Source organism: Penicillium verhagenii, assembly GCF_028828195.1.
Source record: "Penicillium verhagenii strain IBT 33310 chromosome Unknown utg000007l_segment0_segment0, whole genome shotgun sequence".
Classification (NCBI taxonomy): Eukaryota; Fungi; Ascomycota; class Eurotiomycetes; order Eurotiales; family Aspergillaceae; genus Penicillium; species Penicillium verhagenii.
The window spans coordinates 1093396-1110179 of record NW_026643171.1 but is presented as its reverse complement, the minus strand read 5'-3'; the positions used below and the strand labels follow the sequence as shown (position 1 = coordinate 1110179).

At 48.9% G+C, this 16784-nt stretch overlaps 9 protein-coding genes across 9 annotated transcripts; 4 read left to right on the top strand and 5 right to left on the bottom strand.

Annotated features, from left to right (window-relative positions):
- Positions 1-980: 980 nt before the first annotated feature.
- N7466_007094 (MDM34 family protein) lies at positions 981-2752 on the top strand (the record flags this gene model as incomplete). The annotated part of the gene is made up of 2 exons (XM_057166483.1): positions 981-1315; positions 1390-2752. 2 exons carry the CDS (start codon positions 981-983, stop codon positions 2750-2752), a joined length of 1698 nt encoding a protein of 565 aa, XP_057019524.1.
- Positions 2753-3300: 548 nt separating this feature from the next.
- Positions 3301-4732, top strand: N7466_007093 (CCDC47 family protein; the record flags this gene model as incomplete). The annotated part of the gene is made up of 3 exons (XM_057166482.1): positions 3301-3361; positions 3427-4294; positions 4360-4732. 3 exons carry the CDS (start codon positions 3301-3303, stop codon positions 4730-4732), a joined length of 1302 nt encoding a protein of 433 aa, XP_057019523.1.
- Positions 4733-5181: 449 nt separating this feature from the next.
- N7466_007092 (chitin deacetylase) lies at positions 5182-6156 on the top strand (the record flags this gene model as incomplete). Its single annotated transcript, XM_057166481.1, has 3 exons — positions 5182-5561; positions 5620-5984; positions 6095-6156. The coding sequence occupies 3 exons, from the start codon at positions 5182-5184 to the stop codon at positions 6154-6156; spliced, it is 807 nt and encodes a 268-aa protein (XP_057019522.1).
- A 613-nt stretch (positions 6157-6769) lies between these two features.
- N7466_007091 (uncharacterized protein) lies at positions 6770-7581 on the bottom strand (the record flags this gene model as incomplete). Its single annotated transcript, XM_057166480.1, has 3 exons — positions 6770-6975; positions 7051-7165; positions 7276-7581. The coding sequence occupies 3 exons, from the start codon at positions 7579-7581 to the stop codon at positions 6770-6772; spliced, it is 627 nt and encodes a 208-aa protein (XP_057019521.1).
- Positions 7582-8337: 756 nt separating this feature from the next.
- N7466_007090 (mitochondria protein Fmp29) lies at positions 8338-8646 on the bottom strand (the record flags this gene model as incomplete). The annotated part of the gene is made up of 1 exon (XM_057166479.1): positions 8338-8646. The coding sequence occupies one exon, from the start codon at positions 8644-8646 to the stop codon at positions 8338-8340; it is 309 nt and encodes a 102-aa protein (XP_057019520.1).
- Positions 8647-11018: 2372 nt separating this feature from the next.
- N7466_007089 (uncharacterized protein) lies at positions 11019-11952 on the bottom strand (the record flags this gene model as incomplete). The annotated part of the gene is made up of 3 exons (XM_057166478.1): positions 11019-11533; positions 11624-11695; positions 11757-11952. 3 exons carry the CDS (start codon positions 11950-11952, stop codon positions 11019-11021), a joined length of 783 nt encoding a protein of 260 aa, XP_057019519.1.
- Positions 11953-13278: 1326 nt separating this feature from the next.
- Positions 13279-13787, top strand: N7466_007088 (uncharacterized protein; the record flags this gene model as incomplete). Its single annotated transcript, XM_057166477.1, has 2 exons — positions 13279-13414; positions 13498-13787. 2 exons carry the CDS (start codon positions 13279-13281, stop codon positions 13785-13787), a joined length of 426 nt encoding a protein of 141 aa, XP_057019518.1.
- A 303-nt stretch (positions 13788-14090) lies between these two features.
- Positions 14091-14747, bottom strand: N7466_007087 (VOC family protein; the record flags this gene model as incomplete). The annotated part of the gene is made up of 4 exons (XM_057166476.1): positions 14091-14109; positions 14181-14272; positions 14342-14504; positions 14608-14747. The coding sequence occupies 4 exons, from the start codon at positions 14745-14747 to the stop codon at positions 14091-14093; spliced, it is 414 nt and encodes a 137-aa protein (XP_057019517.1).
- Positions 14748-14992: 245 nt separating this feature from the next.
- N7466_007086 (putative amino acid transporter) lies at positions 14993-16777 on the bottom strand (the record flags this gene model as incomplete). Its single annotated transcript, XM_057166475.1, has 3 exons — positions 14993-15547; positions 15619-16386; positions 16454-16777. The coding sequence occupies 3 exons, from the start codon at positions 16775-16777 to the stop codon at positions 14993-14995; spliced, it is 1647 nt and encodes a 548-aa protein (XP_057019516.1).
- Positions 16778-16784: the final 7 nt, after the last annotated feature.

Sequence of the window (16784 nt, the reverse complement as noted above, 5' to 3'; positions counted from 1 at the left end):
AGGTTCGGATTCCAATGTTCCAATAGCCTGATGCACATGTGTGCGGCAAGTTGACCTTGGAGGTCTCACGATATATATTCAATTTGTTAAAACCCCCAGAGAATTTTGAAATTCACAAACTTCCGCTCTCGATGACTTCAATGTTGAATGAATTCCCTCGAAGATCATATTTATTGAGATACCACGTATCTCTGCGATTCAAGATAACCAAATGTAGGTCTTACATATTAGTGCATTTTAACCAAGGGGTGAGAGTGAGAGGATTAGAAGATATTAATGCAAGACCGCTATGCAGCTTGGCCCAATAAAAAGGTCGCGAATGTAGTCGCATCTGGCCCCCGAACCAATGCTCCGTATCAGTGTACATAAGTGTAAGCCCAGACTCCCCTTGCGAGATCGACATAGGCCATGCCCATTTCTAGCCCGCGTAGAACATGGCGGTTTTCAATGTTTTGATCCATCCCCCCCCCCTTTCCCCGGTGGTTTTCCCGAGCAGGTGGCTGCGGTTCAAAAGGAGACTTATGCATCGCATAGAAGCTAAATGAATTGTGAATGGTCCATTGATACCCCAAGTGGGAATGCCTTCGGGGCTGGTCGGAAAGAGTGGGACCGCCTGCACGAAGTCCCAGATGTGACGTACCCGGACTCGTTCTGGATTCTGGATTTTAGAATGTGATTTAGAATGATCAAATCAAGTTGGAAACAAGGAAAACAGTGAGAATAAAAAGAAAGCAAGTAGAGACGAAACAAAGATGATGATAATTTATATAGAAAAAGGAGAATCAACGTTTGACACGCGAGATCCCGGTCCCTGTGACTTTTCTGTGTGACCTGTGACCCTCGGGATCTTCTTTTTCCTTTTTTTTTTTTTTTCTTTGCGCTTTGCCTCCTGAAATTCGCCTCCACTTCCCCGGCGCGTCTTTCTCTATTCTTTTCATTCCAGTTTCTACTCCTTTAGTCTTCCTTTCCAATGCGAGGGCATGGCGTTCAACTTCAACTGGTCGCCTTTGATGGCAGACGCGGGTTTTTACACTCGTGCTCAAGAACTGCTGACAGCCGCCCTCAATAAATCCCCCAAACCGCCCATCATCGTCGATGATATTATTGTAACCGAACTCAACCTGGGCTCTATGCCCCCTAATCTGGAGATCCTGGAGATCGGAGACCTGGCGGAGGATCGTTTTCGTGGAATTTTCAAAATGTCCTATTCCGGAGACGCCTTTTTGACTCTCAAGACCCGAGTCCAAGCCAACCCACTCAATACCTACTTGATCACTCGCCCTTCTTTTGCATCGCCAAAACCCCTAGCGGCCGCGTAAGTCTTCTCCGGTAGTTGCGCACCGGTCGCAGTGATCGTAGCGCCTAGACTAACCCCGGATCGCAATCTAGTACCCCGCTCACCATCCCTCTCCAAATCACTCTGTCGGATTTTAAGCTCTCCGGCTTCGTCATACTGGTCTTTTCCAAACAAAAGGGTATTACTGTCGTCTTTCGAAATGATCCACTTGAGTCGCTCAAAGTCTCCTCCACATTCGACTCGATTCCGTTCGTACGCGACTTCCTGCAAAAAGCCATCGAGGCTCAACTACGCATCCTGTTCATGGATGAACTACCTGCGATCATTCATCGGTTATCTCTTCGCCTATGGGTTCCGGATTACCGCGCAGGGGAGGATGCTCAGAATCAGACAGAGAACACCAACCAAACGACCAGCGAAGGCCCCGGCCAAGATCCGCTGGCGAGCCCACCACAAGATCCCGTCGACTCTCTTGGAAATGCGCTGAACGAATCCGAAATCGCATCTCTATCCCTAGACTCCTCGGTCGAGACTCATTCCCTGTTCTCACAGAAGAATCTTCTCCGTCTTGCCGCTTTGACGGATTCTCAACGCACCTTGTCGTTATTCACACCCTCTATCAATGAAGTGGTCTACCGCGCCTGGACTTCTTCCTCCGATTCGAATGAGTTCGCTGCCAGTGTAATTTCACCTCTGAGCCCCGCTCTTTCCCGCACAAACTCGCACGTCGGTAGCATGGCTTCATCTATTCACGAGACCGGTAGCACAATATCCTTGCAAAGCCGACCTTCCGTATCAAGCCACTCAGTTAGCAGCTACGGTCTCAGCTTAGGTGCTGGACGTCATTCTAAAGCCCATTCTCGAAAGCGCAAGAAGCGTGTAGTGGACTTGCGTCGTCCCAAGACAACCGATGACGCGATGAGCGTGAGTGACGATGGCAGCCATGCCGAGTCCTCGGCCCCTCGATCCATCGCCTCCGCGCCGCTACCAATCCTGAACGAGCAGTCTGATGATCCAGTGACCCCGCCCTTGTCACCCGAGTTGGACTTTCACCTCCAGACGATCCCGGAACGAGACCGCATGAGCATTTCCCGACCAGCTTTCCCTCGGGCCAATGCGGCACACGAGGAACCATCTTATGCCCGTGACACAATCCGCGCTTCTCAGGTTCCGGATGTAGATGCGACTCCTCGTCCTGTACGAGCCATTTTCAACGATGAAAAGGCTGAAGCCGGCCCTTCTTCAGGTGCCGCTCGTAACCCTTTACCCGCCACCATTCTTCCATTCACCAAGGAAGATGAGGAAACCAAGGGCGAGTCCGTTGATCCTCGACTGGTTGAGCGACTTGCGGGTGAAATTGCCCGCCGAATGCGCGAGGATAAGCTCATGACCAATGCCTGCAGTAACTTCTGGGCTCGCTCCCAGGATGATGCACCACCGGCCTATGGCCATTAAGCCCATTACCACTTCTACTTCTCTTTTTCTCCTACCTCTCGAGCAAGACTCGTTTTTAATGACCGCTACGACTTTATTTTTGTTTTCTGTTCATTTTTCTTATTTTCTTATTTTTTTTTTCTTTTTGTTGGAATTTGATTTCTCTGCAAGCGGGATTGTACAAAAAATGGGTTTCTGTTGTGGATGTTTGGCGTGTGACTGATTTCTTCTCGGGGGTTTTCTCTTCTTTTACTTTTGCGGGGGCTTTTTTACCTTCTCCTTTTCTCCTTTTCTCCTTTTTTTTCTCGTTCTCGTTTTATCGGATACCACACTCACTCGAGTATTATTTTTTGTATTATCTTGGGCTTTCAGGGATACAAGGGTGGGAATATACATGGAAACAGGAATCTGATTTTGGACTTTATCTGCTGAAATGTGTCTATGCGTCGATTGTAGCAAAAAACTGGAGAATTGCGTGGGGGCGCTAGAGCCCGGCGCAGCTTAGCTCCGCGCTCCGCACTTCATTTCTCTCAACCTCCTTTCCCTTCCATCTTGTCTCCATCCAAATCATGGCGGGTGTGTTCAAGAACGTATTTGGCAGCCAGCCATCTGGCGCTGCCTCAGATGATGGTAAGAATTGTACCGCGCAATTGTATCTCCCTAGAAACCTCAACCTAACTGCAGATCTTCCGTAGATTTCGCCGACTTCGTCGAGGCCCCGAATCCATCGCCTGCGTCCATTATCGCCGACACAACCACCATCCCAGCTGCTAACACCCATGGCGCCACTGCTCCCTACACAGCATGGTACCGCATCTGGGAGCGGACCTCTCCCAAGGACTTCAAGCAGGAGGCGATGATCATGCCTTTTGTCCTGATCCTTATCCTCTTCCACGTTTGGGGCACCAAGAAGAACCGCCGCAAGGCGCGGGAATGGGCCAATGCTCACGTTCCTTCTCTCCAGAAGGAGTTTGCCGTCGTCGGATTCGATGGTATTGCCCGCAACAACAATGATGAGGCCATCACCGTGGAATTGGCCAACCCGGAGAAGAGCCTGAAGGAGAAGTCCGCCCACGAGTTCTCGACTTATGCCACCGGTCGCCAGAACGTCGCTTTCCTTGATATTGCCCTGAAGATGCCCAAGCGCTACAACCCAATCACTTACCTTATGGAGTACGCTTTCAGCTTCTTCTTTGAGAGCTGGGAGGCCCCCGCCGAGAAGTACGAGGCTCTCATGTATGCGTTCGATGGCAAGGAGAAGGATTTGGTTCCTGTCTTCGCCAAGGATACTCCCCTGAAAGTGAACAACTCGACCTACGACGGATTCATCTGGGCTGTGGTTCACAAGAGCCACATGCGCAAGTTCCGCACTGATCGTTACGATGCCTCGATTACCTTCTCCAAGGACCACCCCAAGCTCCCCTCCTGGGTCACTGTGATGTCTGAGAGCGCCGAGATTACCGATACTCTTCTCACCAAGGACCTCATCGAGGCCATTGAAAAAGCTGGAAATGACTTTGAATTCTTGATTGTGACTGACCAGCCCATTGATAAGCCCACCAAGTAAGCCATCTATTTCCCAGTAATTTTGTATTTATTTCCACTTGCTAACTTTATCTACTCTTTAGGATTGATGAGACCGTCCCCAAGAAGCGTGTTCAGCTCTCGGTCAACCTTTCCTCTGCTGCCGGTTACGCCGCCACCGTTCCCCTCTTCAACCAGTTCCTTCGCTTTGGTGACAAGCTTGTTGCAGCTGCCCACTTCCGTGGTGAGGTTCTGCGTAAGGTTCGCAACGTCCGTGACGAGGAGATCAAGAAGCTGCGCCGTGTCGAGGAGGAAGAGAAGGCTGAGGAGCGCAAGATCGCCGCCGAGAAGCTCAAGAAGGATGAGCGTGAGCGTCTTTTGCGTGGTATGACCGCCGATGAGCAACGCAAGTATCTGGATCGCGAGAGCCAGAAGGAGCAGCGCCGCTCGTCCAAGCGCATGACCCGTAAGGGTTAAACGGTCCGCAGATCATAAATCTGGGGATTATTCACTTTCTTTCCCTCTTGCATCTTGCATGAACCGCAACCTACTAACTTGGAGTGGGATTGCAAGAGCGAAGCTGTTTTAATCTGCCACTTTAACTATCACTTATCTGTCCCCAGATGTATTCATATCTATTCATGGGCGATTGGATGTTCAATGTCTTTCGATACGAGGGGCTTGCTGATGTCGTGAAATTTCAATGTTCAAAAGTATGAACGAACGAGTTTTCTTTTTTTTCTCCAAATGTACTACCCTGTATTGGCAACCACGATCTCGGTGATCGCAGTGCTTGCCCTTTGCTCAATTCCTAAACCACTCCAAGCATGCATTTCCAAACCAATCAATCTCCCTGCGTATTCTCCCAACTATCCCAGTCCACACTCTACTCTGGTCTCCATCATTAGCCGCCGCGCTCACTCAAAATGCATCTTCGTAGCCCATGGAGAGCCACGATCCTACTATACATAGCTCTATCCATCGGCCTATCATCCGCCATGCTGATACCAAGCACCTCTCCCGACCTCCTCCCACCAACCCCCCACCTAAACACCACTGCCACAAAGCGACAAGCCTCGCCCATCCCCTACGGCCTCATAATAACCCACTGCAACATCCCCAACACAGTCGCCCTCACCTTCGACGACGGCCCCTTCACCTACACCAACCAAATCCTCGAAACTCTCTCCAAACACAACGCCCGCGCAACCTTCTTCCTCAACGGCATCAACAAAGGCAACATAGACGTATTCCAGGACGTCGTAAAACGCTCCCTCGCAGAAGGCCACCAGCTCGCCTCCCACACGTACGTACTCACCATCAATCCCTCCCGGGCGGCCGCCCAACTAATCCGCCCGATACAGATGGGGCCACCTCTCCCTCGACACCCTAAGCTACGCTGAAATCATTGCCCAGATGACGACCCTCGAGGACGCCTTCATGCGCATCCTGGGCTTCTACCCCACCTACATGCGCGCGCCTTACCTGATGGTCACGGCCGATGTCCTGGATGCCATGACGGCCCTGGAGTACCATGTTATTGGCGCCAGTATCGATACGAAGGACTATGAGAACGATCATCCGGATGATAGCTGGCGCAGCTTTGAGAAGTTCCGCGCTGAGCTCGATGCCGGTGGCACGATTGTTTTGGCGCATGATACGCATCAGACTACGGTTGAGATCTTGGTAGATAATCTTTTGGCGGAGATTGAGCTGCGCGGGCATGAGAGTAGGTTTTGGTTTTTGGTTTTGCTGCTTTTTTTGCTTGCGCTTTGCTGCTGCTCGTGGTGAGGTTCGTGGGATTTGGTTCCTTTTGGCTAACTCCAGGTTTTACGGTAGCTGTTACGGTTGGCGAGTGTCTTGGGGATCCACCGGAGTGGTGGTACCGTACGAGTCGGTAGGTGGGTTTTGTATACAGAGTCTGTACAGGCGGGCGTCTTTCTGTGGTCGGGCGGGTTGGTTGGGATTATAGTGCGTGACTTGTGAGTTTGGGTTGGTGGGTTGGGTTTCTGGTTGAAGGGTATTCTTTTCTTGCTGAGTTTGTATATCGGTTATTTTTATGCTTCGGTGGACTGTCTGGAAGACGTCAATTGAAGATAGAGTATGGATTTGCCGATTTGCCGATTTGGACTTTTTTGACTCTAGTATACCCTTGGCGCTGTCGATCTCTAATTTTTAATCTTGACCGCGAACAAAGTACCAAATGGAAACCTAATCTGATGCAGCAACCTTGGAACTTTACCCTAGATACCAAGATACTTCAACCACGAGAATACTCACTTCAACCTTCAAACCGAATACAAACAGAAACAATAACAATGATAGTAAGACACATTCTATATTTGTACTAGTATGTACTCTACTCTATTCTAATCTATGTTCAGCATCCTCCAAAAACGCGCTTGCAAAGATACATGCATAAAAGCCACAAGCGCGCCAGATGCGAAAACAAAACGAAACCAATTCATTTCAGACATAAAGGATCCCCGGAAGCAAGCTTGAGGCAAAAACAGCCTACTGCTTGCCGAAGATCTTGACCCGCTCCTCAACGGGAGTCTGGGCCTTGTCACCAGCGGGTGCCTCGGGGCTACCGAAGACCAGCTGGGCGACCAGGCGCCACTCAGCGGGGATGCTCCACTGCTTGGCGACGGGCTCGTTGATCAAGGGGTTGTAGTGCTGCAGGTTGGCGCCGAAGCCGAGAGACTCGAGGGCGGTCCAGACTGGGATGGGTGTTAGTTTTTACTCTAAATGGATGTTTGGGGATTTGGGGATTTGGGGAGGCAGGAGTCACGTACGGAAGTACTGGTGCATGGCGTTGGAGTGGTCGGCCCAGGGCTCGAAGTGGTCCTTGAAGGAGGCGAACTTCTCCTGGAAGCCCTTGATGTGAGCGGGGTCCTCGTAGAAGAGGATCTGGAGGGGGTGTGTACGTTAGCATTGATGGCATTATACATTTTGTGTCTTTCTTTCTTTCTTTCTTCCTTTCTTCTCGGGGGAATGTTTGCTGGAGGTTTCAAACGTACGGTACCGTAAGCAGCCTTGAACATCTGCAGCTTAGGCAGAGTCTGGTTCTTGAAGGTCTCCTCGGGGACAGCGCCGGTAGCGACGAGGCCCTCGAAGGTGGTAGCAGCGAGGTCCCAGAGACGCTCGTGCTCCTCCTTCAGGAGGACAACCAGGCGGGTAGACTGGGTGTTGAAGGAGCTGGGAACATTGAGGATAGCGGCGTTGACAAGCTCCTCGATCTTGGCGTCCGGGACGGGGCTGTTCTTGCCCAGCTTGTAGATGGTGCGGCGGTTGGCAGCCGCCTGGATGAGAGCGTCGATGGACATGTTGTGTGTTGGGGGTGAGGAGGTGAATTGGGGAGTGGGAGAAGTAGAAAAGGGACGGAGGGGCAGCTGTGATGGCGGGGCTTGGGCAGATAATAAAGACGGGCGTGGCCGTGTAGTGGATCTTAATGCGCGGCAGATGGGGTGGAGATTGGAAACTGGTCGAAGAGTGCGGGATGCCATTGCTTTTATAGGGATTTTGTTGTGTCAATTGTGCTTGAGGCGCTGATAGGTTGATTGGGTTGTGCAATTGAGCGGTGCCTTGGGTGGCTATTTTTTTTCTTTTTCTTTTTTTTTTTGCGCTCTTCGGCGTCGTTCCGCGGGGCTTTTCAATCACAAATGCTGGGGATTAGTGTTGATTGATGAGATGTTATATCCGAAACCCCTGGAATTCCAGGCCTCAGGGGCAAAATCACGGATTTACGGCTTTGCGCTGAATAAGCGTGGCTTGATCATCATGACCAACCAGTTATTTGATTTGGCTTCAAGCCCCACCTGCGATGCTGAACCATGAATCCCAGTTATGTTCTGGAGTACCGATGCCATAGCAATAACTACATGGGATCTTTATTGTGTTTGACAGACTTGGGAATCGTCGCTGATTTTCAAGGTCTTCGCTATTTCAATAAGTTTCGATAGTTACAGTAGATATATGGTTATTTCTTCATGTCTGCTTGATATCCAAAATGTTGGTCTTGTGTAGCGGTGAAGAAATCCCAAAAGGGAGCTCACATGCAGACCATTAATTCTCATCTAACGCTAGTTATCCCCGGGAGGAGACGTGCTCTCATCCTCTTTGTCTTTGCATGGCCAATTGCGCCAACTGATCTCCCGCTCGCCCACGTCGGCTTGCCGAACCATTTCCATCCGAATTTGCTGATTGCCCTCTACTGCCCACTTGTAATTATATGGCAGGGTCCCGCCTTTTTGATCAATACGAAGGTGCTCTCTGACGCGCGACAGTAGCTGTTCAGACTCATTCCATTTCTGCGATTCTGTCATAGCAACCTCCCGTTCTTCACCGCTGAATACAACCGGACATTGTACTCCCGGGAGATATTGCTCCATACTGAAGGGGTCGTGATACCTACTAGCGCAGCACGCAGACTAATTATATTCTAAAGTCCTTCTTATGGTATGGGCTTCAATAAGCAGGAAAATCGAAGTCGAAAATCTTCTTCTCCACATCCACGATTTCTTTCATGATTTCTACCACCTCACCAGGGGTACATTCTTAGTCAGCTTGGATGCTCTTCGCGATGGCTTCACGCTTAGTTCTCAAGTGCTAGCACCTGCACATGTGGACATATACTGTCTACTATCTAGGTTTAACTCTGGCTTCGAGTATAACAAACCAAGGAGGATCCACTTGGTAATTTCATGTGGGGTCGATTTCTCGGATATATCATGTAAGATACCTTTTTTTCGTTCTTCCGAAGTTCCGCTATTCAACATTTGAAGCTTTCTACTCTGTAAAAACGGTTCAATCAGGGGCAAAGAGGGCGAAGGTTCTGGGTCGTAAAATGCTGACAGATCATATGTAGACGTGCATTTAGAATATTGCGCTTGGCATTAAGAACCTTTGAAGGGTCCAACTTGCCAAGGAAAACAGATGCTTGGAAAAAGCGATCGTAATGTTGCCTCAATAAAAGAAAAGAAAATATGACTTGGATAAATGTTTGTGATCAATATGAGAATCAAATTAAGTATCTAGCTACTTCAACTTTGAACGCGGGACATTCCAAATAATTCAAATGACCAGATGGCACAGCATATAACACAAACCAATGCAGATAGCGACAGCAACTCAGACGACCAAAAGTAAACAATGTATAGTAGATAGACATAGTTTCCACAGAATTCTTTGCAGAAAGGGAAGTGGTCAATCATCATAGAAGCTGTGGTTTCGCTCATGCATTGGAATGAGGTTCTTGGCCTTGCATGGGACGATGAAACGGGGAGGAAACAGTAGGCAATAATTGAAAATGCAAGCAAAACAAAACGCAAAAAAAAAAAGAGGCAAAAAAAAAAAAGAAATTAAAGAAAAATCTTTCAAATATGGCAAACGCTCGTGGACTCGAATCGAACATAAGAAATTCTAGATCTGATGAAGCGACACAATTAGTCATGAATGCTTCAAAAAGAACTGCAAGTGTGCGATCCAACTAATAATGGACTTTGCAAATCAGAGACCCGTCTTGAAACATATTAGGATGTCCAGTTTTCTCCAAAATCTTTACAGAGAATGGAAATAGGTCATCATCACCGAAGCCGGGGATGTATGTGCGATTTGAGGTGTATCGGATAGTAAATTCAACTGGGGGGGAAATGCGTACCTGAACCAGTCGGAGCGCTCCCGCTAGTGGGGAGATTAGAGATTTGGTGGCGTAAAAATGGGCGGGAACTAAGATCCTGGAAACATTCTCCAGGAACCATGACACCGACGCCATCAAAGGCTTATCTGCTGTACCTGGACCCGATCTGGAGTATAATGGCTCCGATCGAAGTCGTTGTTAGTCTTGGGATTGTCGTGAAAGGGCGAAATCGCTCTTTTCTCAAGGGAAAAGATGGTCCGAAAGGAAATCATCCTTTCAAATTACCCTGAGGTGAAATCTCGAGGGTTTTCGAGGGTTGAAAGGACTGGATTCTCTTCTCCTCTGACCTTCTTAAATACCTTTTGCTGGGTAGGGGCTAGGGCATTGGCCCTATCCCTTATTTCCAGTTTTCATATGTGTTCCGATGGATCTCATAACGTCATTTATGGACCCGTGCGAGGTCAGACCGGGTCGCATTCACCCCGAGTGGGTCAAATCTATGCTGGATGGGTATCATTTTCGGAGGAATAAGAGCCCCGAGGTTGAATTTACGTATTATGTTGACTATTGGGTGGTTTTATTCTATACTGTGGCGAGGAATGCCGTGATGAAGATTCTTCAATGTTCTTGGCAAGAGCAAAACTCGGGTAGATGTTGCAGGAGAGAATATGCACGGTTCAGGTTCCAACTTGGATGGGTTACCCGAATGCCATTAGTAATTGAGAAGGTAAAGGGGGGAAAATGTATCCCATCATTTTATCGAGGAAACGTTGAATCTCATTGTCAGATATTTTAGCTTGTATAGATGTTTTGAGCCTCATGTCAAGCTTCGGGAAAAGAAATCCAGCACTTCTGAATGGCGTGCCTTGTGAATCCTGATGGTTGATCTAAACCATTTCAAGTAACTGTTCGTTCGATGATATCATCTACTGATGTCACCAGATCTCAGTAATACCATTTGCACCTCGTTTCTTCTATCGCATAGAAAATGATCAAATTTTAACAAGGCAAGTAGAATAACATTAAAACCATGAATATAATGAATATCAAGACACGTTATGTTTCTCAACGAAAAAGAGAATCATGGGATGGATCATAATTCGCCCATATTGGAACCGATCCAGTCTAAGCATGTGACTGGCTCCCCTCAGCCGACACCGTCTTCGCAACATTCGCACTATTCCCCCAATCACCCATTCTAACAGCAACAACCTTATCCCGCTGAACCTTACGCTGGTGTCGGCCCCACAACAGAAACAAGCCGCCCGCAATCAAAGCAGCACCAACCACACAGCCAACAACAATACCCGCAATCTGACCACCAGATAGACCACCCGCTTTGGCTATACTGGTGCTCGTGCTCGTGGCCGTGGCAGTCGACGTAGCCACCGAGACATTGAAGCAGAGAACATCAGTCGTGAAATCAGCCAGAGACACGTAGGTAATATCCGCACAAGCATAGTACGTTTTGTTCGTATCGGTGTCAAATGTGGATTGGTATTTCAGCTGCAGCGTGGCATTATCACCCGAGGATGTGTTAGAGGGAGCGTTGGGGATAGAATAGCATTCATGTCCTGGGTAGAGATCTGGGAAATTGGAGCCCGAGACATCAGTTACGAAATCGCTATTTGAGCTCGGATCTGGATGGAGTCGGTTATTTCCATTAGCCTTTGCTACTTTCTTCAATGTTTCCTGGGTGTGATTGCTAATCGTGCAGAAGCTCAACTTACCGCTGTGATAGGAGATGGCAAGATTGACATTGTACGACTCGTCCTGCAGGACTAATGAAACCTCTCCACTCGCTGTGACCGTTAGAGAAAACGAAGATGATACACCTGTAAGCTGCGAGGTATAGATTCTTACTGAGGGGAAATTCCGTCCGGTTGCCAATATTAGCATTTGATCCGCACGGCGCGGTATTGTCGGCTGTGCTTGACCAAGTCCGATCAGGAGGCCATAAAAAGGCCGCTGGACCCATATCTGTATATGTAGCATCGGCAGCTTGGGAAGGGACGAATGAAAAACTGGCAAGAGCCAAGAAAGCCCTATACCCCCGCATGACTGTATGTAATCTTTTCGTGGATTGCGGGTGGGTGCAAGGGAGAAGATCAAACTTGATTGATGTCCAAGAAAGAAGACGGCGGCGTCGAATATCTACAAGAAGATCCCGAGGGCGCTTAAATAGTCTGATAAAAAAGCCCAAGGTCCGCGAGAACCCAAACTCCCAAATGACAGACCATGTCGGCAGCACGTACCGAGCCCCAGCAACCAAAAAATGTGGATTAGATCCACAGCCCAAAGAAGCTCATATTATAGCCGGAGACACTAACGGAGAATCCGAATACCACCCAGAAACTGCACGGCCATCTTGAACCGGGCATGTGACAGCCACTTCCCTATCTTAAACAGGGAAATAGTAGTGGGTGGGGTCAGGACGGTGTGAGAAACACATGGTTGCAGATGGGTATTGTCCGAATTCGACTAGGTAATCTGACAGATCGAGCTAGAGTAGATTTTAGCGTCAACTCAGAAACAATTTCGGACATAGTCTGGCAAAATTTCAGTGGATGATGCTACTCGGATGGACACTCGCCGGAGCAGATTAGATTGATAAGATCAAGCGGGGCGTGTGATTGGAGCCAAATGCCCCCCCCCCAATTCCCCTCTTTCCCTCACTTCTTTGCCTGGGCATCGTAAACGAGGACCAGAGAATCCTAGCTTTGAAAAGGTTTCTGCCGGAGTTTGAATTATCCCCGGAATACCCGCGAGGAAATTTTATCAATCGCTTGTCCCCGTTATGAAGCCGCGGTTTCGAGTCATCTTCGAGTTTTCTTTGGTGAGTGATGTCAGGTTCCTTGCGCTGCGAGTCGCGAATGTTGCGAATAATTTGGAAGAGATCGATTCATCGATTGACGAACTCATCCATTGATTGAAATGATTTGCTGCTTGGGTCCTCCCATAGTCAGGTGTCACGTCTCCGGCTCCGGACAAAACCCGCCCTCAGTCGCGCGGTACCCTGCCGAGATGTCCCAAGTGGGGCATGAAGGATTGGTATCCTTGTCCCATGTAGAAACGAAATATGCAATTGATGCTTTGTGGATAGAACCAGTAATCTTGGCGAGAGGCAAAGGTATGCTCCGATCACAGGCGGAATCGGAAGCGAGAGCACCGTTTGTTAAATCTTGCGGTAAAGCTCGAGCGGGTGCGGCTGCTATAAAACCACTGGCCCCGATCCACGTCTAGTATTTCATTCTTATACATAAGAGCACAAGAAAGGAAGAAGGTTGAATACCACTAGCCAAACATCGCCAATTTCCATTTCCATCTTCATTTTTTACCTTTTTAACCTTTCTTTATACCCCATTCTTATCACTCCACCTACAAAATGCTCCGCCTATCCATTTCCGCCATCTGCATCGCCGCCCTAACAGCTCCAGCCTTAGCAAGCCAGCACGATATCTTCGGGAAGCGCGAGACGATCGAAACCGGCTCCCCCCTCTACGATTGCCACGAAGCATGCGGTAAGACCAACCCATCCCATTCAAAACATGCCTAGCCATCTCGCCGAACATTGAACGTCACCCCCTAACAAAATGCTTCACAGGCGAGGTCATCCTGATGGCCGAAGAGTCTAGCTATTGCTCCAGCTCTAATTACACCTCCGATCTCAGCAGCTGTCTGAAATGCGCCGAGACCTGCGGCATTTGGCAGTACTACGGCACAGAGGTCAAGTCTGCTGCTGAAAATTGTAGCGACTCGGCTACGCCTAGTTCGTCCTCTTCTGCGGGCTCTTGTGCGTCTACGACCGGCGCGGAGACGGCTACGAACGTGGCTGCTACCGCTACTTCGACTGCTGAGTCTGCTTCTGGTACTACCGTATGTCGCGTTCTTTGATTTAATGATCGGCTTGTGATGCAGGTACGTCGTTTGTGCTAAACGTTTTTAGGGTACTTCTACCGCCACGGCTTCTTCTGCAACTTCTAGCACTGGTGCTGGAGCGTTGTTTGAGCAAAATATTGCTCTTGCGGGTATAATGGGTTTGTTTGTATTGGGGTTGACTGTTTAGATAATTGTTTTTCAAAAGCGAAGATGATCACATTGATTATCAGAACATCATGTGTGCAAACCTTCCTCATTATCACCGATATTTATGCACTCTTTAATTCTAGAAATCAATTCATACTGCATGTGATGTAATCAAACATAGTTCGACACCCTGAAATAGAAAGATCAGTCATATACACTCCAATGTTAACGATCAAAAATTGAAGGAGTTCCAAGGCATACTCAATAAGATTCCCATCCGGATCTCTCACATACACACTCTTCAATTTCCCCGCCGCACCCGTTCTATCCACAATCTTGGCGCCCTCAAGGACCTAAATCGATCAGCGAACAGAATTCCAATGTTCCAAATTGCCGAAAGTCAGTACGAAAAGCTCGCGTACATCTATTTTAGCATCCTGAAAAGCTTGCAGCACTTTCTCCACATTGTCGTCTGTTAAAAAGCACAGATCGGCGCTCCCGGGCATGACGCTTTGCGCTTTCGGCTCGAACTCTTTTCCCGATAGGTGGAGGTTGATCTTTTGGCTTCCGAAGATAAGAGCGTGTCTTGTTGTCTGTTAACTTATGCAATGAAGAACTGGAAAATGGGGTTTTTTGCAAAAGAAAACTTTTGATTCGATTCAATCCATCCTTGGATGTTATCTCATACCTTTGAATTGTGGGGTTGGCTGGTGAGGCGAAAACCTCGTGCCGCATGCCGAGGTGGGTCGTGTAGAATGCTACTGTCTCGGGGATGGAGCGGACGGTTAGGACGAGGTGGTCGAGTGATTTTACTGCGAATTTAGCCATTTTTGATATCCAAAGCTGATGTGCCGGGTTTCTGTTGATTGAGTAGGTGAAAGTAAGATGTTGCGGGGGACTGAGATGATGGATCGGCGAGTTGTCGGATCGCCGAGGTACCCGAATTCGGCTGCAGTGGAAAGTACCCGATTGGAGATGCTTAGTAGTACTGCTTACGCGAGTGTGATTCCATTTGAAATTGCTTAAATATGAACAGAAAATGAAATTTCCATGGACAACGAAAATAACTCCAGTTAGTTCTTAGAGGGAAACTTGAGCCACTTCTTGACGAAGCTCTTCCGCTCGCCACTCTCTGCATCTTTCGGAGCATAAAATCTCCTGGATGCATCGAGGTCGATCTCTAGGAGATCATTCCACCGTCTGCCACCGTAGTAGATCTTAGCTCCAATGTACAGGAACAAGATGGCTACAACAGACAGGTAGTTTGCGAAGAAGTTCTTCGCACTCGGCTTGTCGCCAAGTGGCCATACGGCGAGATAGAATTCCACAATGATGAGAAGAGAGCACCAGAACAGGCCCCAGTATGCGGCCCAAGGAAAAGCCCATGACTTCCATGGAAGCTCGGCCAGGGTACGGCCTTGGGCTTTCCAGGCGGCGCGCATACGGATGTGGGATAGACAGATCATGCCCCACCCGAAGAGAGTAAATAGAGATGTCAAGTTGGAGAACCAGCCGAATACGGTTGAGCCGCTGTCGCTAACGTTGAGGTAGGCTAGACCTCCTCCAATGATGAGAGTAGGAGCAAGGCCCCACCACGGACGACCCCAGCTATCGGTGTTTTGCATCTTCTATATTTGTTTAAGATAAGAGTACTGTTGTTAGCAAAGCTTGAGACTTAGAATTGAGGGAGAAGACTAACCTTTGGAGCCATGCCGAGCTGAGATAGACCGACCAAGATGCGAGATCCACCGTATCCGGAGATGCCACCGGTAGAGAGGACTGAGATGAGAATCACAGCGTTCATGATGTGTGCGAGCGGTTGCACTCCAGCATTTCGGTACATGATAACGAAGGGGCTGGCGTTGGTGCCGGATCCACCAAACAGGTTGTCATCCAGAGGGCTAACGTTGATTGTGATGATCAAGCTGCCGAGAATATAGAACAGACTCAATCGGATCCACATTGACTTTACGGCTTTGGGGACCGATCGGAGAGGGTTGCTCGTCTCAGCAGCAACGAGACCGGCATTCTCGGATCCGGATAGCGCAAAGATACAAGTCGGCATGACGGAGATGAATCCCTTGAACCCGTTGATGAAGGGCATCTCGTTCCAGAACTGGAACCCGATGGTACCTCCCGGTCTGGCTGGGTAGCCGCCTTCGGGGCCACCACCCGCTGACAGGACAATGCCGGAGATGATCACGATAAAGATAAAGCCGAATTTAATGGTAGCAGCAACTACTTCGATCTCGGCGAACCATTTCACAGCACCGACGTTCATGGCGACGATAACGAGCCAGAAAATGGTAATCAAAGCAGCTGTCGGGACCGCACTTGTCCAGAACCCGATAACAGTCACGACACCTTGTAATTCGTTGGCAATTGTGATCCAGAATGAAAGCCAGTAGGCCCAACCCAGGGCAAAGCCGGCGGATTGATCGACAAAAGTGTTGGTCCATTGCACGAACTACAATGGGATTCACAGGTGATTAGCATTATGACGGTAGAATAGTAGGCCGGAGAATAAAACTTACGGCGCTAGGCAGGGGATACATGATTGCCATCTCTCCAATACTGTGGCTGACACTCCAAATGATGCTCCCAGACAGCAGATAACCGATGAATATACCAGCTGGACCGGCGTTCATCAACGAGGTTCCTGATCCAAGCCAGAGACCCATGCCAATGGAGGACGCCAGACCGATCATACTAATATGACGGGATCCCAGCTGTCGCTTCAGTTGTGAGTCTGCACCATGGTCGGTCACCTCGTAGCTTTCTCCCTCCATAACCACCTCGGCATCGTTGCTCGGCAGAGCTTTTGTGTCACCATGCTTTTCGAAAGATGGGGTAGACATGCTGTAT